At 42.5% G+C, this 24,714-nt stretch overlaps 1 protein-coding gene across 2 annotated transcripts; it reads right to left on the bottom strand.

Moving 5' to 3' along the window:
- Positions 1 to 372: 372 nt before the first annotated feature.
- Positions 373 to 18,995, bottom strand: plekha3 (pleckstrin homology domain containing, family A (phosphoinositide binding specific) member 3). 2 transcript variants are annotated; one of them, XM_030748310.1, is made up of 9 exons: positions 18,667 to 18,995; positions 14,421 to 14,537; positions 13,670 to 13,819; positions 13,137 to 13,163; positions 11,693 to 11,814; positions 11,238 to 11,342; positions 10,554 to 10,597; positions 7,646 to 7,740; positions 373 to 4,007 (listed from the first exon to the last, which is right to left on the bottom strand). In XM_030748310.1, the coding sequence occupies exons 1-9, from the start codon at positions 18,704 to 18,706 to the stop codon at positions 3,898 to 3,900; spliced, it is 810 nt and encodes a 269-aa protein (XP_030604170.1). In that variant the 5' UTR covers positions 18,707 to 18,995; the 3' UTR covers positions 373 to 3,897. The 2 variants fall into 2 exon arrangements, with proteins under 2 accessions (XP_030604170.1, XP_030604171.1); XM_030748311.1 differs by lacking the exon at positions 13,137 to 13,163 and having other exon boundaries at positions 18,667 to 18,721.
- Positions 18,996 to 24,714: the final 5,719 nt, after the last annotated feature.

The following is a 24,714-nucleotide window of genomic DNA, read 5'->3' as shown; positions in this document are numbered from 1 at the left end:
CATTCATGAACTTAAACATTTCCTGTATTTATTGTAGAGATAATGTATGTGGAGTGACAACAAAGCTTCCTTCTACATAGCTTAACTGGATTCTGTTCTCTCTGCTGCATTCACCAGCTCACTGAATCTGCCCCTGGATTCCTGAACTACAACTGGCTGCTTTCAATTCAGAGGAGCAGTGTGTCTAATCTGACACCCCCCCAATGACCAATCTCACCCCATCCCTGAAGCTTAGCTCGGACACCCTTTGTTGGAAGATCATTCTGCTGCTTCTATTGGCAATTGTACTCCTCCTACGTGGCAGAATTTTCCTATCAAGTCTGAAATTTGGCAAGATGCAGGCTAACTAAACTCACCTACTTTATCTACATCAATAAAGTCTCCTGAAAAAAACAAAAATGTTCCCACGTGTAATGATTAAATATAGATCTGCCAGACGTGAAACCAACATCCAAAGTTTGAACTCTGTGCAGCTCCGATTACATACTTAAAAAACTCTTCACAGCATTTCAAAAGAAGTGAAGGAAATACATCTCTGGGCGTTTGTCACAGATACTGAACAGACATTTGGGTAGAATAACACACAGGAGCAAAATTTCATACATTTAAGGCTGCTGCAGCTCCTTCCACAGCCATCACTGTGTCCTACACACAGTATATTTGCCACTATAATCCATTTATAATAGTGCACAAAGATTTTCAAAAAACACTTTGGAGTGCACAACCACCACATCTACAAACTGCATGTCAGGGGGAAGTACTACGGAGCTACTGACAAAACTGTCCTGTTTCCACAGAATTCACGAAGCTTAGGATACAACAGATGTGGTCCATCTAAAATTCCACAGGCACGAGTGACGTTAAGGTAAACACAAACGCACCCTGGCATCAAATGTGTGCATGTGGGGTTTTTTTTTTTTTTTTGGCCAATGCTCAATTTAATATTCTTAACAGAAAGTCATTGAGCATTAGTCATTGTTTACTCTGTGTTCACATGACACTATTTGAACAGCAACACAAGAGTGGCATGACACAGCAGCACGCAGGCTTCAAAGGTGTTTTATGAAGGGGGAAATTAGATACACAAATTTGGGTCAAGCTCGTTTGTCACGCAAAGCACAGAACAGAAATTTGAAAGTCCTCTCACTGAGTCGCTTTGACCTTCAGACTGTTCCAGAAAATTATACTGTTATTTTATGTTTGATTTATTTGATAATGAACACTGTTTAACCCACTGTGGACACTTCCTGCAGGCAGACTTAGAAATGGCACAAATACACTTTTTCCCCCTGCAGCTCCTCACAAAGAAATTCACAAAGGCGGCAATTTTCAAACCATCCATCATCTCCTGATAGCACTGCTTTATACATTATGGTTTTTTATATTTTTAAGGTGTTAAAGTTTTGGAATCAGCATGTGAAATAAAAAAAAATTACCTAATTTAAACTTTTTTTTCCTACCCCATTTGCAGCGTGGCTGCAGTTTTAATATAACTCCACATAAGTCTCATTGTGTCCCCTTTCACTTGCTCCTCTGCGTGATCGTCTCCAGTGTTTCTAAACAGTTATACGTCACATGATTTTATATTTTCAGGAAGTGAGCACAGTCACAGGGAGGCAAATCTGGCTCAGATCGTTGCATCCGAACGTTCTCCCTCTGACACCCCAGGATGTTACAGCAGAACGCTGCATCGACGGTCTCACACTGGGGAACGAATCCACGATGCACAACCTGATAAATGCTGAAGACTCCGTGACTCAGCTTTCATCACCGGCGATGCTCATCCAAAAAATTCAGATCAGTTTAAAACAAAAGTTGATGTTTACTCTTTGCACAAGTTAGAGGTCCAAAGGTGAAAGTGATCAGAACAAAAGCAATAAATTAAAAAAAATTTTAAAAAGCTGCATTGGAAGCTAGACATGCCAAAGAAGATGACCTTAAAGAGGAGATGGGCCACAGTGAGGTTCAGATAAGGTTTCTGATTTTTACCCTTCAGTTTCCAGAACCTTTTCGGGGTTTTCCATGAAGCTTCGCCAGCTTCTACGAGGCTGGTTGGAATGAGCACAGTGCCAAATGCCGGCCATTGATTTGCTTTTTGCCACTCAGCTGTGCACAACTGTGAACACGACGAAGAAAAACAGAAACGATGTCGCCGGCGTAGGAAACGTGGAGCTGTGAAAAGCCATTTTCATACACTTTATTTCTCTTATTGGAAATGGCTGGATGACAAGTGTGACTTCTGTCGTGACTCAGTCACAAAAAGATGAGATTTGATGAGAGTATAAGGAGATGGCTACAGTGATGTTGCCAGTTAGTGAAGACCCTCGAGCTGAGTGTTTTCATCGCCACCATTTTGTTGTTTTGAAACCGGTTTTTATGAGCGAGGATGGATTTGACTGAGAAAACGAGGACGAATAACTGAGAAGTCATCAGCCTACGAGCACACCTGGATGGTCCTCCTTTCTGTCTTTAGTAACGACCATAATTTCAAACGACCTTAATGGTTTCAAAAAGACTTCTATACAACCAAAAGTGTCACCCCCTCCTGGCAAATAATAGAAATGCAGGTTGAAGGCACTTCTGCCTCATTAAATCCAGAAGCTTAATCCATCTTTTGTACCATGTATAACTATAATCTCCTAATCTGACACATAACAGACACAAATATGGTGAGGTCTGAGCTCAGCACGACATTTCTTTATAGAGCTGGTTTAGTTATGCCAGTGATTGGTTTTAAAAAAAAAAAAAAGCTGTTTCTCATATTCAGTCTGACATGAAAAGTGTTTTAATATGGACGGTAGTGGTGTCAGGGTCACATCTGCAAGGAAATACTTCAGAAACATTATAAGGTAGCAACTTGCAACATTCCCGCCTAATTTAGCTGTAATTTAGCATTTCTGTTCACCTGTCTTAGGAGTGCAGGTGAAAGTCAGCTAAAAATGAGGAGAAAATGCAAAGAAGTGCCACTTTCAGCTGCCTGGAAAAAGAAAGGTGGCTGCTTTAATGTGGATGACTACGTTTTGGCAAACATCTGAAGACACAAGCAGACTCCCTCAAAGCAGGCAGGGAGCAGGATGGAGACCTTTCTTTTTCTTTTTTTTCCCCTTCCTTTGCCTTTACTTTCAGCAAATGAGCTCAGCTGGAGGCCTGGAGGAAGAACACAGCAGACAAGGGAGGAAAGAAGCAATCTGGAGTTCTTTAGGAAAAGCCAGAAAAATAGATGCTTTTGCGTCACAGTTGCTGGATTTCAGCATCCTGTCAAAGTGCCACTGAACAAAACTTTTGGCTCTGCAGCCAGTTTTTGGATGCACGAACAAACCTCAGAACACAACAAACTCTCAGTACATTCTGTTTAAAGCAGCCCTGGCATCTCATCTTTCCAGAAACCAGGAATTCACAGTTCATTATGTTCACACTGCGTCATGGAGCTGCCTGATACAATCATCGGGTTCCGGCTGAGGAAATTCGCTGGATCAACTTAGGTTACTGACACTTTTCCTTCATTCCAGGTTGTGGACTTCAAGTCAGTCTTCTGTCCCAAAAGCTACCTTTTAACTATAAAAGTAACCAAGGGTAAATCTGAAAGGTTAACAGCATCGAGTGCTCTCATCCCATCACGTTAAAGCTTCATATATACTCACAATGTCTCAAACTTAAGTTGAGCTTAGGACTGAAATGCCATCTCTCCAGTGTGTACCATGCAACTGAAAGACTTAAAGAAATGAACGATTAATGACTCCAAAGTGCTCGTGTTTGGCAATCAGCTGAGAAAAAGCTCATGAAGGACGTTCCTACAGGGAAAATGTTCATCCTTGGTGAAATGGTGTCAGTATCTCATCAAATAATGATCTTGTTGTGTTTCTGACATCCTCCATAGTTTATCCGGGTTTGGGGTCTTCAGATGGACAGGTCGGTGTCTGTGTCAGTGGGCGTGGTCTTTGGGCTCACGCTGCCTGCTCTCTCCTCGGGAATGGAGGACGAGTCACCGTTGAGAGTGGGCAGCAAACCTGAGACACAACAAAAAGCAGCATTCACAGGTGAGTGGCTTTCATTCAGGATCCCCAAAATCAAGTTATGCTGCGGAGAGTGCAAAGTTACAAAGAGACACTGTAGCAACACTACAGGAAAAATGTCAGGCTGAAATAAACTTTAACGTGTAGGCACTCAAGTAAATGTAATTAATTACATTCAACCACTGACTGAAATTCCCTTTGGCTCACACTGATGCGTTTTAATTAGGGATGGCACGATACCACTTTTTTATGTCCGATACCGATATTTTATATTTGGATATCGGCCGATACCGATATAAATCCGATACTTAAAATTGATCCAGGCATTTAAAAACATTAAAATAAAAAAAAAAGTCAACAGTCTCTCACACAACAAAATCAAAGTCTTTTAGTTGTCCCACATACAAGACTAAGGACCAGGGCGGACAGAGCTTTTTTAGGCAGTGGCACCAAAGCTCTGGAACTGTTTACCACTCCAGCTCCATAGCTGAGTGAAGCTGACACCCCACCCACGTGAAAAATTCCAGCAAATAGACTGAGTGGTTAGTGCTTTGTTTGTGCTGGTTTGTGCCGTTAAAACTAGCGTTTGTGCTGCTTTCGTTGAGTTATTAAAAATGATTTTTTAGGTCATCCAAAGGTCACCATCCCCCCATCATGCTCCAAAACAAACTAGAGTGGTTTACTTTTTTAGTGCTTCGTTTGTGCCGTTAAAACTAGCGTTTGTGCTGCTTTTGTTTTTGAGTTATTAAAAATTATAATTTTGGCCGATGACGTCATCATCCCCCCATCATGCTCCAAAACAAACCAGAGTGATCTACTTTTTTAGTGCTTCGTTTGTGCTGGTTTGTGCCGTTAAAACTAGCGTTTGTGCTGCTTTCGTTTCTGAGATATTAAAAATTATTTTTTAGGTCATCCAAAGGTCACCATCCCCCCATCATGCTCCAAAACAAACCAGAGTGGTCTACTTTTTTAGTGCTTCGTTTGTGCTGGTTTGTGCACCCCAGAGGCGATTGCTCTAAGACTGCAAGGGAAGCTCAGCTTCCCCTAAAATGTCAAAAAATAAGTGATCAAACATATACTGTTGTGTGTACATGTCATTGACTAAATGTGCGCTACAACGCGCTCAACTTTTGTTCAGAACCAGCTTCTTATCACTGGTAACGACGCGGCTTTCCTCTCACTCATTCCCGCAGCTTCCCAGTGCTTTAAACAGTGTGGACGCTGAGCGTCTACAGAGTTCAATAGCAAAGCAAAGAGTGAAACGAAACAAGACGAGTCATTGGATAAATGCTGGGCTTTGTCCCGCCCATCGGACGCTCAGCGTCTCTGGGGGTCTATGGGGCAGTGGGCTGGCCTCGGCCGGCCCGGACGCTCAGCTTCTGCATGATGATTGGATGATCTGTCTGAGGCTGAATCCCTTTTTGATTGACAGCGAAATGAGCGAATCAGCGATCTTTTGGTGTAAACATCCGTGGGAGGATTTTTAAATTTTCATTCTGTTCTGAGTTGAACCGGAGACTTCCCTAATCGGCTTAGCAGCATTTTCTTTGTTAAAAATGACTAGAGACAAATCGAGCTTCTATTTCTGGTGGTTTTTTTGTAGCTGCTTGTGTTTGGAGACTGACTTCTATCACTCTTTCTGACTTCTATCGCAGTTTCTGTCCAGCGGGTGCTGCTGTATAAATAAACTGACACATTTTATGATGTAGGCCGAAATTGAGCTTCCCCTCCTTGAAAGACCAGCATCCGCCACTGGTGCACCCCGACCCCCGGACAAGGAAATTGGTGCATTAACACATAACCCTTGAGCGACATTCTGGTCCACACTCCATACCAGTCGGTGACGGTAATGCACCAATTTCCTTGCCCGGGGGTCGGGGTGACATTATCGGCCAAAAAAATAATTCATATCTCCGAAACGAAAGCAGCACAAACGCTAGTTTTAACGGCACAAACGAAGCACTAAAAAATTAAACCACTCTGGTTTGTTTTGGAGCATGATGGGGGGATGGTGACCTTTGGATGACCTAAAAAATAATTTTTAATATCTCCGAAACGAAAGCAGCACAAACGCTAGTTTTAACGGCACAAACAAACACTAACCGCTCAGTCTATTTGCTGGAATTTTTCATGTGGGTGGGGTGTCAGCTTCACTCAGCTCAGCTCAGCTCCATTTAGCTGTCTCTGTGGCATCATTTAAAAAATAGTTGAAAACCTTTCTGTTTAACCAGGCTTTCTGGTTTCTGACTTTATTTTTATTTTTTTTTATTTTTAATATGGTAATGTTATTATGTTTTTAACATAGTGTTTTCCTGGGGGTGGGGTGGGGTGGGGGGTGTGATATTGTGTTTTAATTATTGTACAGTGACTTTCTGTCTGTGAAAAACGCTATATAAATAAACTTTACTTACAACAATAACTATCACCTGAATCCTGTTGCTTCTGTGTGAGAAGGTGATGCTTATGGCATGTTGCAAATTTCATTAGGGCTGCAACTATCGATTATTTTAGCAATAGTGTATTCTACTTATATTGATTACCCAAGTAACTGGATAAGAAATACTTTTTTCATATTAACAGTTCATCTGCATATATTAACTTCCATACTGCCGTTTTTCCCTGTGTGAAACAAACAGGGTGGATGGAGCAGCTACAAAGTTCTCTTTTCTTCACTTACTGATCAGGTGGTTGATGAAGGACCTCCAGCTGTTTCCCAGTAAAGGTTTAATGGAGGTTACAGGGACGAAAAGGCTTTTTTTTTAGACACTAGAAAAACATTTCCTTCTGCTCCATCTGAGCTCACCGGCTCCGCCTCTTTCCGCTTGTGCAGACAGACTGCACGTAAATCAGCTGATAGCTGCTGTTGCATCATCAGTGTTTATGTTGAAAAACTGGGGGCTGTGTGAGCGCAATCTTGTAATGCTTTATATTCACAAGAATTCTCCTAAATACGTTTCTACTGCAGGTCTATATTTAGTCACAAATCAGGGATTAAAGTATCAAAAATATTTTGACGGGGAAGGGGTTCTTCTGGTACCAGACGGTCACCAGTGCTAATAGCTGTGCTCGCTAGCAGTATGTCCGGGAGCTGAAGTAGAAAAAAAAAAAATAACAGCTGATTCTCAGCACAGCGAGCACAACACACAAACAAGGCAGAGAGCAGTGGAGGCGGAAAAACATGTCAGCGATGATCGCTCAGTGTCAAAGGGCGACGGAGAACTGAGGGGGTTATTTGCTGATCCACTCCATTCCAGTAGGTGGTGGTAATGCAGCTCTAAGCTGGTTTGGTCAACCCCAAATCCACAAGAAGAAGACGACGGAGCACTGTAATGCAGCTAATGTGCGCCAAACATTATATAATGTATCGGATTACATTTTTTATTTCTTTCCGATATCCGATCCAGTAATTTAGGCCAGTATCGGACCGATATCGATACTGAATATCGGATCGGCGCATCCCTAGTTTTAATACTCAGTATTGAGTACAAGCTTTCAGCTCATACTGGTAAGACTTTTCCAATATTTACAGAATTGATATTGAATGTAACTATAACTAATTATACTAATTATATATTTCTTTAAAATGCAGATGGTGTTACTTATGAACACTATAAAAAGTTATTCTCTCTTACGTTCTGTATCATAAACGGAGCTGTCAGAGCATGTCCGGTTTCGGCGCTGTGTTGACCTTTGACCTCCACTCACGTACTCCTTTAGTACACCTGACCTGAGGAGGAGGAATAAAAAAAGAATGAGAAAAACAGTAAACTTTCTAACATCTGTCACGAGCTTACTTCAGCTATATCTTAACAGTAATATAATACACAACAATCAAAGATGTTACAAGAGTTTTTGACTGTTCAGCCTACAGATATTTGCCCCTGAGAGCCAATGAGAGAACCCAAACTCTTCATCAAGCTCTTTTTAAATGCATTAACTCCTGCAGGTTTCATTTCGAGCGTATGAATGAGAAAAGGAAGCTGAGAGTCGGCCAACAGCTTCAGGTGCAGCATGAAGGGAGGAGTCTCAGAAAAATTCAGGGCTTGTTTAAGAAAAGCTGACGGTGAGCAGGTTAGGTGACCCGGGGTTTACGCTGACCACTAAACCTGCTCCTGGAGTCCTGCTTCCATCTGTGATGATGCAGGAGCGTTTCCTCATCAACTAACAGGTTCAGGGATGTCTCTGTGATCACGCAATGAGACTCCAGAACATAAACATGCTGTTGTTACTCATTCAATAACTGCAATGCTTAATCTTTGTAACACTGTATATGTTCCACTCTGACAACCAGGCTGCTGTAAATATTTACTGCTGTAAATATTACTGCACTAGGCGCTCTCATTAATCTGTCAGTCATGTGACTCAGCACATCAGTTATCACCCTGCACATCTTGCTATAAATATTTAGTGAGTACCTGATGTCGTGTGTGTGCTAATTTGCACATCAAACCTTAGAGAAAATGTTTTTTTGCAGGATCAGGTGGTTAAAGTCACCATTTGCCTCTCTGTCTTCTCTCCAGAGAACGACGTCCTCTGAAAGTTAAACGTACCGGCAACGAAAATGAAAGGACCTTTAAATCCTCCCCGTCCTTTTTATTCAGCACATTTGAGATAAAGAAAACATTCGGAGGTCGACAAGTCACAGAAATAGTTTGGTGTGCCCGAAGCTGGTGCTGAGCAAGTTGTGTGAACAGCTTCCCAAAAAAAATCCAACACACGAGTACAAAAGGAGCAGAAACAGTAACAACTCTTAAATCCAACGTCAGGGTCGAAAGGTCTGAGAGGCAGTCAGGACAAATGATCTCAATACAAAATGTTACAAACATAATGTAACCAAAGCTACTGAAAGACACTTTTAGTTCACAAACGTGTCTTAAAGCAGGGTGACGGTACGAACACCGAGTGGAGTTTTCATAGTTGTCTTTACAGGAATTGGCCCATTGGTGTAGCAGTGATCATGGAAAGTTGTGAGGGTCATTTATGCATGTTTTTAAAATCGCAGACTTTGATTTTTATTGTAATTTTCCACATCTGAAGTAATGTTTTGTAGTGAACTGTCACTCACAGGCCTGGAGTAGCAATATTTATTTGTAGCAGATACTTAAGGCCCAAAGTCATGATGAAAACAGCTCAACTGACATTTAGTGGGGTTAACACCTTCATGCACAAACAACATTATTGATAAACAATAATTAATGATATTAGAAGGGTTCAGAATGTCTGTAAGGGGAAAACGTAGACAGTATAGTTATGATAAACTCACATAAAGCTGTTAGGAAAAAATCAAAAGATCCCTGTTTAAAATATAATGGAGTCATTCATATCATTTTAGTAGCTAAAAGTCACTTGAGGGTTTAACAGGTTTTAATAACACCTGCTGTCTATGCTCACCATTAACATCTGCGCATTTTAAATTACTCAAGTGAACAAATAAAGTTGAATCCAATATATATTCTAACATGGATTTCATTTTTATGTGACAGTTTAAGGATGAATCTTCCATACTGACCCTCCTGGGTTGCAGCAGTTATCAGCAATTTTAACATCTGTGTAACATCTGTAACAGATACACGCAGCCCCTTATCTTAAAAAGTGTCCCGCCGTGCCCCTCGCACTCTTCACCATTAAAACAAGACGTCACTTGTTCTCATAATCCAACAAGGAGACGTGATACTTAAAAATAACAGCTTGTTATAGCGAATGAGATCTCAGGCGGACATGCTTACTCTCTGCTCTCAAATCACACGCTGTCGCGGCGAGGTGAACTGTGTGCAAAGCGCTGCACAAGGACAATCAACTGCCAGTATGTGACAGTAATACAATCAGAAAGAAATTTCTCAGTCACTTTGTGAAGTCTCCAACCTACAGCACACTGTGGGCTCTCTTCATTACCCACCGCCGTGAAGCCTAAACTGATTTACACCAGTTCAGACTGAAGCATTTAGGATGCTGCACTGCTGCCTCCTAGAGGCCAAACTCAGCAGGGATTCAGTCACGCATTCAACTGAAAAACGGATGAATCAGGCTTTTATTATCAGAATGGTGAATGTTTTATTTTAAAAAAAGGAATTAAATACCTATGTATTTAACCTGACAGTATGGAGTAATATTTAATACTAACACTATAGCATATATCTGCTGTTACTGACTTTATTTCTGTAATTTCTGAACAATATTCCATCCATCCATCCTCTTCTGCTTATCCTGTTCAGGGGGGCTGGAGCCTATCCCAGCTGTCATGCGAGAGGCAGGGTACATCCTGTACAGGTCACCAGCCTTCTTTTGTATTTGCCAGTTGGCTAACACTGATGTTTAACTGAATATAACTGAGTATAACTGACCTGTTTTTAAAGCCTTTCAGCTCTTTATAACACAGTTTTTAAGCATTTAGCTTCCAAAATTGATGTGATATAACAGATAAATTCCGGTTATTTGCTGATAAATCAATATCAGCAAATAACAAATAACAGTGGCACAATAATAAATATCAGTGGCATATCTTGATGCGTCTCTGTGATGGTTTGTGTGTGTTTTGCTCACCTGTCAAAGCTGTACGTTCCTGGGTGACTGATTGACCGCTTCATCTGAACAGAATGAGACATTCAGACATTTATGTTAAAAAAAAAATTCTTTTAAACTATGATGAAGATTTCAAGACCTTAAATATGTCTGACCACTCGCTGACCTGTTAAATGAGAAAGCGTTTAAACTAGATCCAGGTTACGTTTTTGTTTTCTTCTGTTGGATTTCTTTGACTATAAATCTACAGTAAACTAATCAGTGAACATAAAATTTTGCTGTTAATTTTATTTTAATGTTAATTCCCTTTAACCAGCACTTTATTTTTTTTTTATTCTCAATCTCCTGTCACATCTGCTTCACTGTTTTCTCGTCGTGTATACATACAAAATAAAATTGACAGTAAACCAATTATGTCACACTGAGAGGATGCTGTTATTTGCCAAGTTGAAACTACACAATATTTCTATCCAATCACAGACAGCGGCCCTAATGACTGTGAGGCATCTGTTAGCTGTACAAAGAGGGCAGTATGGGCTGTCCGTCTCACTCTGACATGTTTTTATGCAGCAGAGCACTCTGTGAATGTTATCACACAACCCAGAGTAAAGTAATTGAAAAATAATCCGACATGTCAGCCTTGAAGCGTCCCAGATCAACAACCTAACATTCAGTATTTTGATTAGCTGCAAAAGGTGAAATTACCCTTTCAGGAGGTCGGAGGTCAGGAGTCAAACTGTGGTTGGCCAGGGTCATACACTCCTCCAAAGTCCTGATGAAAGTGGCACATGTGGCACTGAGGAGCGAGGCCTGAAGACAGACAGACAGATTACCAGTCACCTGAAGTTTTACCTGCATCACTTACTGGAAAGTGTTTACAAAAGCCTCAAATTGCAAACAGAAAATTTTTTTTATTCAATTTGAGATGTACTCTTTCTGCCTGACAGCATTTTGGTCGTACTAAAGGTTACTTTTTTTTTTTTAAATGGTAAAATTCCTCCTTTTTACATATTGTTTAATTTCACACACTGACATATCTGCTGTTTTACAGCAGGATAATGTCATTTAAGTGCATCTCTTAATTAAAGAAAGGAAAACCCTTATAGTTGTGAGTCTAACTTTGAAGGAATAAAGAAATCTAAAAAAGATGTGAATTTTACCTCAGAAGTGGGCGTGGTCTCCGAGTCAGCACTGTACTGTGATTGGATCGTTTGGACCTGCTGGACGAGGAGGTCGCAGTACAGACGTAGTTCAGACATTTTTGTCTTCAAACAGTCCGGACCTGACAGACGAAGTGTTGCATTCAGTTAAGTCTGAAAAATCGTGTGTATGAAACTACTAAACAATGCCAATGTTCACTTTTCACACAACACAAACTGCATCACTTCTGTTTTAGGTTAAAATACTGTATAGTAACTAGATTTCCATGATTATGTACAGCAGAGTTGGGCGAGCTTCTCCATCTCATCCCATTGTGAGATAACAAATAGCCAATGCCATCGCAGCCGGGCACTGTTAACTGTTTAATGTTAACGTTAAGTTTATTTTCCAAATCCAGCATAAAGAAAAAGTAATGCAAGCTGTACCAGCAGGAGAACCATACAAGAACAAATGATTAAGCCTGTAATTAATGACCGTAAGTCAACATATATCATCTAAATGGTTATAATAATAAGTCATAACTGGGGATGCACCAATGCAACTTTTTCCATTTCTGATTCCATACTGCCCCCGTGACCCAGCTCCGGATAAGCGGAAGAAAATGGATGGATGGATGGATTCTGTACTGATACCTCAGAATCTGGTATCTGCCAGTATCAGTACCATTCTGATGCCAGTGTTAAGGTCCATCCATCCATCTTCTGTCCCTGGCCGGATCACGGGGCAGCCACCTTCTCCAGTTCAACTGGGAGAACGCTGAGGCATTCCCAGTGAGAGATGTAATCTCTCCAGGGTGTCCTGGGTTTACCACAGGGCCTCCTCTTGGAAGGACATGCCCAGAACATCTCACCCAGGAGATGCCTTAAGGCAGACCTGGGCGTTGTACGGCCCCTGGGACTCATCCGCCCTTACCACACAGCTGTCAGGTGGCTCAGCATGAGCAAAGAGCTAGAAAGAGTCTGGTCTTACAAAGAAATGTGAGGCCATTCCAGAGCATTCAGATGCAGAACGGCAGATCTTGCATTTCATAATTTTGCAAAAACATTCGCAGTTTGTTCACAGAGGTTTTTGGGGAATGCTGATTAAATAGTGATAAAATTCTGGAGCTTTTACTATGCCCATTTCATATTTTCATTCCCTCATTGTAACATCTACTTTTACCAGTGGCACTTTATAAAGACAGATCCAAGATAAATATAAAAAATGTGCTGGGGTTATTAATCTCATTTATTTGCACTAGTCTCATTAGGCTTCCATTGGAAGAAGCTGAAACACGGGCACAAGACCGAGCCCTGTGGTGATCTTTTGCCGCCCAATATGCCACATAGGCATGAGAGGTCCTCAGTCAGTCAGTCAGTCAGTCATTAGGCTTCTGCATCCTGCTGTCATCTGCAGTTGCAGTTTCTCTTTTTTCTGAACCTCCTCATTAAGCGCACACATCACCTGCAGAGCTGACGGCAGACAGCGAAACTGAAATGATATTTAAACAAGCTGATTATAGGGTGTTTTTACTGTAAGTGGAATAAAAATTTCCCAACCAGCTTCCACTTTATTGCAGCTGTGAAATATTTACAAACTGCTGACCATTTCCTCTCAGGTTCCTCCACACTAAATTAGCTTTCCCGCTGCTGGTGAAGTAAACACAGAATATCATAGGGCTAAACAGACTGGGCTGCTCGTTGGCACACGGTCATGATACCCTGTTTATATTTTTCAGCTCTGGCAGAGGGAAGTTAACACAAATCTAATCAAATTGATTTAAGCCATTAATGGGATAACAAAGTAAAAAACTGACTACTGAAAATCTATCTGACCATCGCTGATCCCCAAGATCATTGTCCACCATCAACTCAACTCTACTATACCAACATGAATGAGAAAATCCTTTTACTTTGGCATTCCATCTAAACTGTCACCGTGGCTCCCACAGGTCAATTCTGAGGAAAAACGAGCAGACGCACACATCGCAGACTTACCTTTATGTTTGTGACTGTCCAGCGTTCCAGCTTTGGATGACCCCAAAGCCACGAGCCACCGCTGCCTCTCTGCAGCATTCACAGCTCGCACGTAGAAATGCTGCTCGCCGGGGATTATCAGCTCCAGACGCGTCGCATCTGTCGGATGAACTGAGACATAAAATATGAGGAGTGTTTCTGGGGATTTATGCTTCAGCAGCAAATTTGCACCGTGACCTACGGCATGACTGCAAACCCCTCTGAACCTTACGCCATAACCTACGGCGTAACCCGACGTGCACCTCCCTAGAAACGTAAGTACATGTTGGGTCAACAGAGCCCGCGACTACTGTGATTCCTCCTGTTCATTTATGGCTACGTTTTCACCTCAGTTTTGAAATTTATCAGTGAGAGAATAACAACTGTCATTTCAGTATAAGGAATAATAATCGTAGCATCAATACACAATAATTGTCACAAAATTTCTGGAAGGAGATTGCTGAAACTATCGAAATGGAAGTGAGAGAATGTACAAAGAAGTGAGAAAAGTATAAAGACAAATGTGTTTGCCCATCAGAAAAAACTGACCACAAAGAAGAGTGGGGACCCAGCAGGGAAAAAAGTCCCATCATTCTATTTGTTTCTATCAGCTGGCACTGTATATAAAACACAGGGACACGACCACGTGGTAATTAGCACATAATGCACCAGCACGAGCATAAATGACAACGATGTCGGCCACTTATGTAGGTTAGGGCGTAGTAACGCTAACCTTTAATGTCACACACAGACATCTTGATGGATCCTTTGCTTCCTTTGCCAACATCATCCTCACTGTCGTAATAAGAGATGACTCCGTTCTCTAAGACGAACCAGCGAGGCTGCCACCCTGATGACAAAAAACGTACATGATTAATGCAAAAATCAGCAGCCTGTTGCTCTAGTAAAATAAGCAATTTGAAGATGTGACTTGTTATTCTGGCTTTTTAAAAAGGAGGTACCTATTTGCCCATGTGCTTCCTTTTCCTGCTGTAATTAACTTACTGGTGGTTTTATCATGTCCAGTATGGTAGACAACTTTCGAGCAATGTGTGCATTACATCACACAAGAAACCTCAATATTACCCGGTACTGGTCCTGCTGGCTGATGTCTGCATTTACTTATGTGTCGTATCAATTTTGTGCAGGTTTTTTATAAAGTGTGTCACGATGAGCTAAACTGCTTAAAAACAGGTCAGTTATTTTTATTTAAAAATTAAAAAGGAAAAGAAAAGACTGACAAACAATGGTATTTCCATCTGCTATGAGCCAAATTCTTATTTTAAACATTGGAATTTGATAACTGGCATATCCCTAATGATTTGTTTTAATTAGTTATTGTCCAGCAGGAGATATTCTTATTTTTAATTCCTTAATTTGCCTCTAAAAAAAAAATAAAACATTAGAAGATACTGAACAACCCATGAAAGCTTCCTAAAGCCTTAAAAAAAAAAAAAAAAAAAAAAGATATTCAATTTATCAGTAAATATAACAAATATATGAGCACATGCTCAGCGTTCAGACACTGGAAGCAGAAAACATTTAAGAGTTTGGACTTGAAAAATGAACTGATTTAACCTCTTAGCTTGACTAACTGTTTTGGCCAAGGGATCATATAATAATGTAGAAAAAAGAAATTTCAATCCTCAGGAAATGTCCCTTCATGTTGTTCTGATGACATTCACTTTCCCGCTGACAGAAAGCAGATGACAGTGGGAGTGTTTGAGGTCATGAGCCGTGTATAGTTTGTCCTCTACCACTATTGTTAATAGACATGATATGCTGACATCATTATAGTCAAACATCATTTCAGTTCCTGTTACCATGCAGCTGGTTTCCATCACAGATAATGTGCCTTGTATGTGGCCGTCAGTTCTCCTCTGAGAAACATATAAGTCAGCGCAATAAATTTTCTCAAGTCCTGTACAGGTTATTTGCTACTTTAAACATTCACTACATTTACACTTGGAGGCAAAATTATTCTATTAACAGATACATAAGAGGTACAGTTAAGATAAGATAAGATAAGATAAGATAAGATAAGATAAGATAAGATAAGATAAGATAAGATAAGATAAGATAAGATAAAACTTTAATGATCCCACGACGGGGAAATTTGTGCATTACAGCAGCTCAATACAGAGAAAAAAAATGAAAAGGATGAGTAAGAACAAATAACTAAACTAAAAACTAAAACTAAAATTCAATAGAATAAAATAAAATAGCAAAAAACTATACACAAAGCCTATTAAAGCCTATTTTGCAGGGTAAAAGTCAAAGGGTGTGTCAGAGAGAGGAAATTATTGGAGGCTGCCAACAGACTCCTGAAAGCAAGGGTGACCAAAAAAATAAACAAACTGATATACACATTGAAAGGCTCCAGGTGTGTCCTAGATAGACACAACTGCTAAACCAAAAGTGCAAGAAAACTGACCTTTAGTACACGCAGAACCACGTAGAACATTTTTTTTGTTTTGCCTGTGGATGAGCTGTATATCTAGAGGAGGAAGAAGGAAGCTTATGCTAAAAAGAACACAGCCTCTACTGTAATGGATTGATTATCACAGCCATGGGCCCTGGACGCAAGCTTGCCACGGTTTTCCTACCTACTCATGCAAAAAGTGCACGTGCACTTCCTAAACACACAGTTTGGTTGCACAATAATGCAAGGCAACTTACAACTATAGCATATTTTTCTGTGAATTTATTTTCATTATTTTGAAATGTTAAATTAAACATGTGAAGAAGTTGTTGTTCTCATTCTTCTGGCTGCTCCCTTTAGGGGTCATCACAGCAGATCATCTGTCTCCATATCGCCCTATTCCTACCATCGGCTTCTGTTACACCAGCCCTCACTACTTCCACAAACCTCCTCTGTGGCCTCCCTCTTTTCTTCTAAACTGGCAGCTCCATATCTAACATGTCTCTGTCCACATGTCCAAACCATCTCAGATTTGCCTCTCTAACATCTTAAGAACAAAGCACCAGCTTTCTCCTGGCTTTGTGATGCCCACTCCACCCTAACTTCCTTTCAGTCTGTCTGTGTGGCACATTTCTAATCAGCAACCCTGGCAACACCTGGAGCAGGTGTGTCAGTCTTCTACAAAAGCCCTTAGAGCTTAGTTGCTGTGTGGCTCTCCTCACTGGCACTTATATGCATCTCTGTTTTTGTCGTGACAGCTTTCTTTCAAGAAAAAAAATCATTGATCAAGTTGTTAAAGGGCCGCAATTGGTGCCAGGACCCTGGGTATGTGCCCACCTTTCCTATAACCTGTCTATTCCACAGTGAAGTATGGTGTTACTTTAAGGCCATTTCAACAGATACTGGAAACCTACATGGTGTCCTGGAAGAAAACATCATACCATCAGTAGGAAGCTTGGGCATTGATGAACCCTCCAACAGGACAATGACCCCAAGCAAACACCAAAATCTACCAATGCTTGGTTTCATTAAAAAGTCCAGAGTGGCCATCAGAGTCAGCTTGCTTAAATCCCCTTAAAAATCTCTGGTGGCAGTTGAAGAAGGAAGCTGCAGAAGCTAAACTCAGAAATATTAACCAAACCTTTGCCTCTGAGGAACGGGCCGAGTTTCCTAAAGAATGCTGCCAGAAGCAGGTTGGTGCTCTACAAAGAACCAAGACTGGTGCTAAAATTACAGTGGTGGACAGTAACGAAGTACAAATACGTCGTTACTGTACTTAAGTAGATTTTTCAGGTATCTGTACTTTACTTGAGTATTTATTTTTCTGACAACTTTTTACTTTTACTCCCTACATTTTTACACAAGTATCTGTACTTTCTACTTATTACATTTTCAAAACAAGCTCGTTACTTTATTTTTAATGCATCTGAGAAACGTTTGCATTTCCGGTCAGTGCGGGAGGCGACTCCTGATTGTGAGCGGTTTTTTCTTGATAGACAGACCCACACGGTTGAGGGAGAGGCTCCTGCAGCGCTCGAAAGACCGGAAAAAGCTAGAGGAAGTTGCGCTTTACATAGAGGCTGCACGCCGGAACGGTGAGGAAAATAAATGACAGAAAACGTAAAGGACAAAAAAAAAAGTGTGTGCAGTTTGTCACACAGTGTGTCTGCTAGCTAAAAGAACAGCTGCTGTATTTTAAGGGAGAGCAAAGAATGAGTGATAACTTCACTCAGATGGAGAAAGATGTAAGAAAGAGGTAGAAACGTCCTCCGAGGAGCTACTTTTACTTTCTTACTTTGAGTAGATTTCAGAGCCTGTACTTTTTTACTTTTACTTCAGTACAGAAGTTGAACCAGTACTTCAACTTTTACCAACCAGAGTAGTTTTTAACACAAGTACTTGTACTTCTACTTAAGTACTGAATGTCAGTACTGAAAAATTATCTTTTGTTTGATTTGGAAACACACACACACACCACCAGCAAAAACTTTTGAAATCCATCCATCCATCTTCTTCCACTTATCTGAAATTAGTTTAATAAAGACATTCAAAACACATGTGTAATCTGATGATTACAAACAGCTGAATTATTGTAATCTTTGCCAATAAACCTGCCATGCAGCTAAAGGCCCACATGTCTGCAAAATTGTGGAAACTGGAAATTTTAAAACTTAGAAAAACAGGTTTTTAAGTGTTTGTCCACGTCTAATTACTTTTAGTATTTTCCAGTATTTACAATCCAGTGGTGTCTTACAGATGTCAAAGAAGTCTTTCCTGACTTTGATTGCTTCAAGTACATTTTGCCAGAAGTACTTAAGTACTGACATTACTTCAGTATTGACATGACACTAACCAGTGGTATAATTCTGACTGACTAAATCCAATATTACATCAACTTACAACCAAAAACAGCAGCCACACAGTAACACGTACATTTGATTTTAATATTAGCCTGTTAGCTAACCTGCTAATTTAGACGCTTTTACCATATGTAGCATTAGCTGTCATTATTCAATACTAACACGGTTAGGTTAAATCGGTTCTTAGGAAGAGTCACCTGTCATGTAGTTCGTCCATTTGTAAAGTATCCCCTCCATGTCTTCGCTTCACATCGGCTAACGTCGCTAGCCTTCTCGTTTGCCAGGCTAGCTGGAACAGAATACTAGCTTTGTAGCTAACGTTGGCCGTGACCTGTCGCTATCTCTGTGGCGCTGCTGCTTCTGTAAAACATGAGTGAAGTGTTTGTGGTTTGTGTGTGCTGAATAGCAGCGTCAGCGGGTAAAAATAAAGCCGCGGTGTTGATCTGTTCCGAGCTGCTCGGAAACTCGACAGCTAACTTCTGGCCACTCAGCTGATGAAGAAAAATATCAACAAACCAGCGGCTTCCCTACGGAGGCCCGCAGCGCCCAATCGATACGAGCGAGAAAAATACAAAAACATGTTCTTTGGTTTTGTGCAAATACTTCTAATTTTAAAATGTTTTTGCTAAAATATTTCAATTTTATGACTGTTTCAGTTGAAATTATATCATTTTTTTCTCTGCTACATTTGTTTAATGACAGTTATTTGCTATTTTTAATTAACATTTTTCATCATATCCATCATCTCATACATACAAGGTCCGCATCTATAGTGAGTTCGCCCTTTTTGCCACATTGTTGAGCAGCTATAATCCAATGCTAGAAAAGGATGGGACAGCATTCCTCAGCAGCTGCTCTCAGGACGTTTGTGGACTGTTGTTAAAAGAAGAGGGGGTGCAAAACAGTGGCAAACACGGCCACATCCTAACTTTTTTAAAAACGTGTTGCTGCCATCAAATTCAAAATGGGCTAATATTCTTCAAATTGTACATTTGCTCATTGAACATTTGATATCTTTGCAAATCTCTGCATTCTGTTTTCTTTGTTTTTCTTTTTTTTTAATTAACATTTTAAACAGCGTCAGTTTTTTGCCTTTGGGGTTGTAGGTTTAGCTGTCTGTGGACTCCTTTCTGTTTTATCAGGCTTTCTGTTGAGAATCTTATTGTTACCAAGGAGGTAATGTTTTTGGTAGCATTGCTGTGCGTGTCATTCTGTCTGTAAACACATAGCTCAAAAAATTTTGAATGAATTTTGATAAAATTTTGTAGGGGTGTAGAGTGGAGTCATGTTAACAAATTTGCCTTATATCCACCAAGATTAAAATTAAGATTTGTTGGTTGGAAACTGACAAAAAGTATTGTAGCGTCCCTCAAACAGACCACAGCGAAAGCTTGTGCCAGTTTACTTGCTGTTTATTTGGAACCAAACACAGGCTACTGTAGGCCGTAGCCAACGCCAAAACAACAGAACTGTTCCTAGGAACTACTGCAATGCTCATCAGCCGTCTCTCTCTCTCTCTCTCGCACGCGGGCCCCAGCCCACACTCCCACCCCCCATGCACTCAGCCAATCACCAGCATGTTCTCTTGTAGACTCTCTATCATAGGTAACTAGAATGATTGACAAGCTTTGCAGCCTCTAAGTCATTACACATTTAAGGACACTCAGTTAATCCTATTGCTGCAGTGTAAGAGTGCCTCTGCCTTAACTAAATAGGAATTCTGAACACTATAACGTTAACACATCAAGAACTTATAACTCAGTCTGTTACACTACCCCGGCCCCTCAAAGTCCCTCGCCCACGAGGGGCAGATAAAGTCTCTCAGATGACCAGGCAGCCTGTGAAGTAGGGTTTAATATTTTTCCCGAAAATGACATGAATCAAATCCCGGGAAATGACGAGCCATTTCCCGGGAATCCCGGGAAAAAGTTTATTTATTTATTTATTTTAATTAGGCCTTCTGTAGCCTGTGTCGGCCTTAACCTATTGTGATATTGTAGAGGTAGCTTTCCAGCTATGTCCTGTTATGCCCAGTAGGGGGCAACGTTGGCTTGATTAACGCAATAAAACCTACATCTCGGCATTTGAGTGCTCGAGCTATGCGGTGTTGTATCGTTCCTCAACACTCCCTTAACAAATATAATTCAAATATTCCTCCATTGTACATGGAATTATACCAAGATATTTTACAACTGCTGGTGCAAAACAACACGGTTCATCTCCACAGCATTGATAATGGCTCAGCCACGCTGTCGTGGCGACATCTGTTACACTGTATCTCCACCAGTGGAACGCTGTAATAGTCATTGAAAAGTTAACTACCGTACTACACTATAATATGGCATAACACAGGGCCTTGAGTAATGCACTACGACTTGGTCATTGCCATTCTGGCAACAGCAAATTTACAACACCGTGTCTGAGGGTTAAAGTAGGTTCGCTGTGAATCGTCTTTTGAAAAACTGGCCAGTCCTTATAGCCTAAAAAATATACATTTTACTCAACTCCATTTTAAAAGCGAAATATGTTAAAGCAATCTATTTCATGATAATTTCTTCACCCATTAGGCCCGTATCCTAATTCATGGTTGTTAGTAAGCGGCTGCAAACGAGGAAAAGAAACACTCGAAGTTAAACAGATATTTCTTTATTGTTCAGGGCAGGCATATTTTATAGGCTATATAATGCAATATAACAATATATAATAATATAAAATTATATAATACAAAATACCTTAGGGTAAACACATTGCCTACGATTTTAACAAATTAAAGAGGAAAAAAGTACAACTGTGTAATACCTCTATTAAAACGCTTGCGATGAAGGCTGAAGCCTTAAACGGAGGCTGAACGTGCCTGAAATGAAGAGTAATGCTTTTCGCATTAAACGAACCCTTCTCTCAATATTTCCTTAAATTTAACATTCTGAAGCTTTCTTTTCTTTCTGAAAGTCAAATCGACGCGCGCGACTTTTTTCCCGGTTTCCCGTCTAACGTTTCCCGGGAAACGGGAAATGGTTCTGATCGCATTTCCCGGGAATCCCGGATCCCGGGATTAAACCCTACTGTGAAGTCTCCTAGGGCGAGAGCATCCAGAGGAAGGAGCAGGCAGGGATGGAGAAGGGCCCAGGCAACGAGGCAACAGGGCTGCATCAGAGGGGGCCACTGGCCCAGGAGACACAGGGCTCACGGAATGTGGGTTTGAAACAGGGGAATCAGGCGAGGCCACATTGTTGGTGGGAGGACCTGTAGACTCCGGGTCTGCCTGTGATCCACTAAGTTGCCCCAGGAAAGTAGCTGTGCCCTGATAGGGAGCCAGTCTGTCACGGTGTAGGGCAACCTTCCGTCCCCTTGGGGGTAATTGGACCCTGTACACCACCTCCCCTAAGCGCTCCAGAATCTTACAGGGCCCAATCCAATCACTGTCCAGTTTGGGGCACCTACCCTTCTTCCTCTGGGGACTATACACCCAGACCAATTCTCTAACATTGAAATGTCGGCCCCTGGCGTGTATGTCATAGTTCCTCTTTTGCCTTGCCCCTGCACTCAACAGTTTCCCCCTTGCAAAGTCATGTGCAGACTCCATGCGATCCTGAAGCTTCCTTGCATACTCGGGTCCTGGTGGGACCCCAGCAGTGTCAGGGGGTCTGCCCATCATCATATCTGCAGGAGTCCGAATCTCCCTGCCCAACATCAGTAGGGCAGGGGAACAAGAAGTGGAGTCTTGGGCTGCTGAGCGATAAGCCATGAGGACCAGGGGAATGTGAGCATCCCAGTCACGCTGGTGTTTAGCCGTTACTATCGCTAGCTGCTCAGCCAGTGTGCGGTTAAATCTTTCAACGAGTCCATCACTCTGTGGATGGAGGGGTGTTGTACGCGTCTTATGAGAGCCCAATTTCTCACACATGGCCGCAAACACACGGGACTCAAAGTTCCTGCCCTGGTCCGTATGGATTGCTTCTGGTGCCCCGAACCTGCTAAACATCCCCTCCACCAGTGCATCCACAATGGTCTCAGCTTCCTGGTCAGGCAGGCTGTATGCCTCTGGCCACTTTGTGAAGTAGTCCATGGCTGTGAGGACATAGCGGTTTCCGCTCTCTGTACGGGGAAAAGGACCCAGGACATCAATTCCCACCCTCTCCATGGGGTATCCCGCCGGAAACTGCTGGAGTTGGGCATGAGACCTGGCCACTGGGCCTTTTCGTGCTGTACAGCTGTCGCAGCGGCGGCAGTAGTCCTCCACATCACGCCTATGCTGGCCCCAATAGAAACCCTGCTGGAGGCGGCGAAGCGTCTTGGTGACCCCAAAGTGGCCAGACCCTGGGGCCCCATGCATCGCCTGAAGCACTGTCCCCCGCAGTGTTCGTGGCACTACCAATTGCCACCTCGTTTCTCCTGTGGCCGGCTCTATCCAGCCCCTTTGCAGCATCCCATCGTTCCGCCGTAAAGCGTCAAACATGGACCAGAGTCCTTTTGTGGCCCGTGATAACATGGCAATCTTCTCCCACTGGGGTTTTTTCTGCTCCTCAACCCACTGGAGTACCGGGCTGATGTCAGCATCCTCCTCCTGTTGGCGCTTCCACTCTTCTGCATCCACAGCAACCAGCCCCCAACTGTAAGACTGTTCCCCCAAACCTGCCACTGCACACCTTACGTCAGGCTGCGATTGGTCCCTCTCCTGAACCTCCTTTCTCTCACAGTAGTGGCATCCATCTGGGTCACAGGGTCTGCGGGATAGTGCATCTGCATTTCCGTGGCGGCCCCCAGGTCTGTGTACCACCTCGAAATCATAAGCCTGCAGTTCCTCGATCCAGCGTGCTAGCTGTCCTTCTGGCTCTTTAAAAGACATAAGCCACTGCAAGGCAGCATGGTCGGTCCTGATGGTGAAATTGAGGCCCCCGAGGTAGTACTTAAAGTGCCGTATGGCGCAGACCACTGCAAGCAACTCCCTCCTGGTGACGCAGTAGCGGCGTTCAGCCTTACTGAAAATCCTGCTGTGGTAGGCAACCACTCTCTCTCCATCTGGTGTCACCTGGGCCAGCACAGCACCTAATCCAACACTGCTGGCATCAGTATCGAGGACAAAAGGCAGCGTGGGGTCAGGGGGAGAAAGCACCGGGGCCTCAACCAGAGCTTTCTGCAGTGAGGTGAAAGCTGCCTGGCATTCCGCTGTCCACTGGAAAGCCACACCTTTTTGGAGCAGGCGGAACAGTGGTGCGGCTATGCAGGAGAAGCCCCTCACAAACCTTCTATAGTAGGATGCCAAGCCCAGGAAGCTCTTTAAGTCCTGCACGGATCTGGGGGTGGGCCAGTCCCTCACAGCTTGGATCTTATCGTCCATGGTGCCAACCCCCCCGGCTCCCAGTTTGTGGCCCAGGAACGTGACTTCACGACGCACGAAGCAGCATTTCTGTGGGTGGAGTTTTAACCCTGCTGCTGCTACCCTCTCCAAAACCTGCCTAAGGGCCCCCAGGGCACCATGAAAGGAGGTACTGTGGACAAGAATGTCGTCAAGGTACACCACACACTCTCTGCGTGGGATACCAGTAAGCACCTTGTCCATGAGTCTCTCAAATGTGGCAGGGGCATTGCAGAGGCCAAAAGGAAGGACTTTAAACTGCCATAAGCCCCCACTGGTGATGAACGCAGTCTTTGGTTTGGCCTCAAGGGCAAGGGGTACCTGCCAATATCCACTGCGCAGGTCCAAGGATGAGAACCATGAAGATCCTGCCACCGTGTCCAGGGTTTCATCAATACGTGGAAGGGGATATGGGTCTTTTTTAGTCACTTTATTCAGTGGTCGGAAATCTATGCAGAACCGCCAATCATCCTTAGACTTCTTCGGAACCATAACAACTGGGGAGGCCCAAGAGCTGGTGGATGGTTCAATGAGCCCAGCCCGTTGCATCTCTTGCAGGGCCTTGTCTGCTGCAGCCTGTCTAGCCAAGGGGAGGCGTCTAGGCCTCATCCGAATGGGTTGTGCATCTCCAGTGTTGATGTCATGTTGAATGAGGTCAGTTCGGCCCACATCACCTTCTGAGAGGGAGAAGCAGTCTTTAAAGTCCAGTAAAAGCTGCCATAGAGCGCCCTGTTCACTGGCAGTCAGTCCATCACAGTTCTTCCTCCACACCTCCCTCACAACTGAAACTCTCACTTCCTGATCAGGTTGTTTAGCAGGGGGGAAAAATGAGCAGAGATTAATGTCGGCTACAGGTGAAGTTGGAGCAGCTGGATCGCTGGGGAAGGCA

The sequence above is a fragment of the Archocentrus centrarchus genome, chromosome 15 (genome assembly GCF_007364275.1).
Source record: "Archocentrus centrarchus isolate MPI-CPG fArcCen1 chromosome 15, fArcCen1, whole genome shotgun sequence".
Classification (NCBI taxonomy): domain Eukaryota; kingdom Metazoa; phylum Chordata; class Actinopteri; order Cichliformes; family Cichlidae; genus Archocentrus; species Archocentrus centrarchus.
This window is presented reverse-complemented; position numbering and strand designations above follow the sequence as displayed.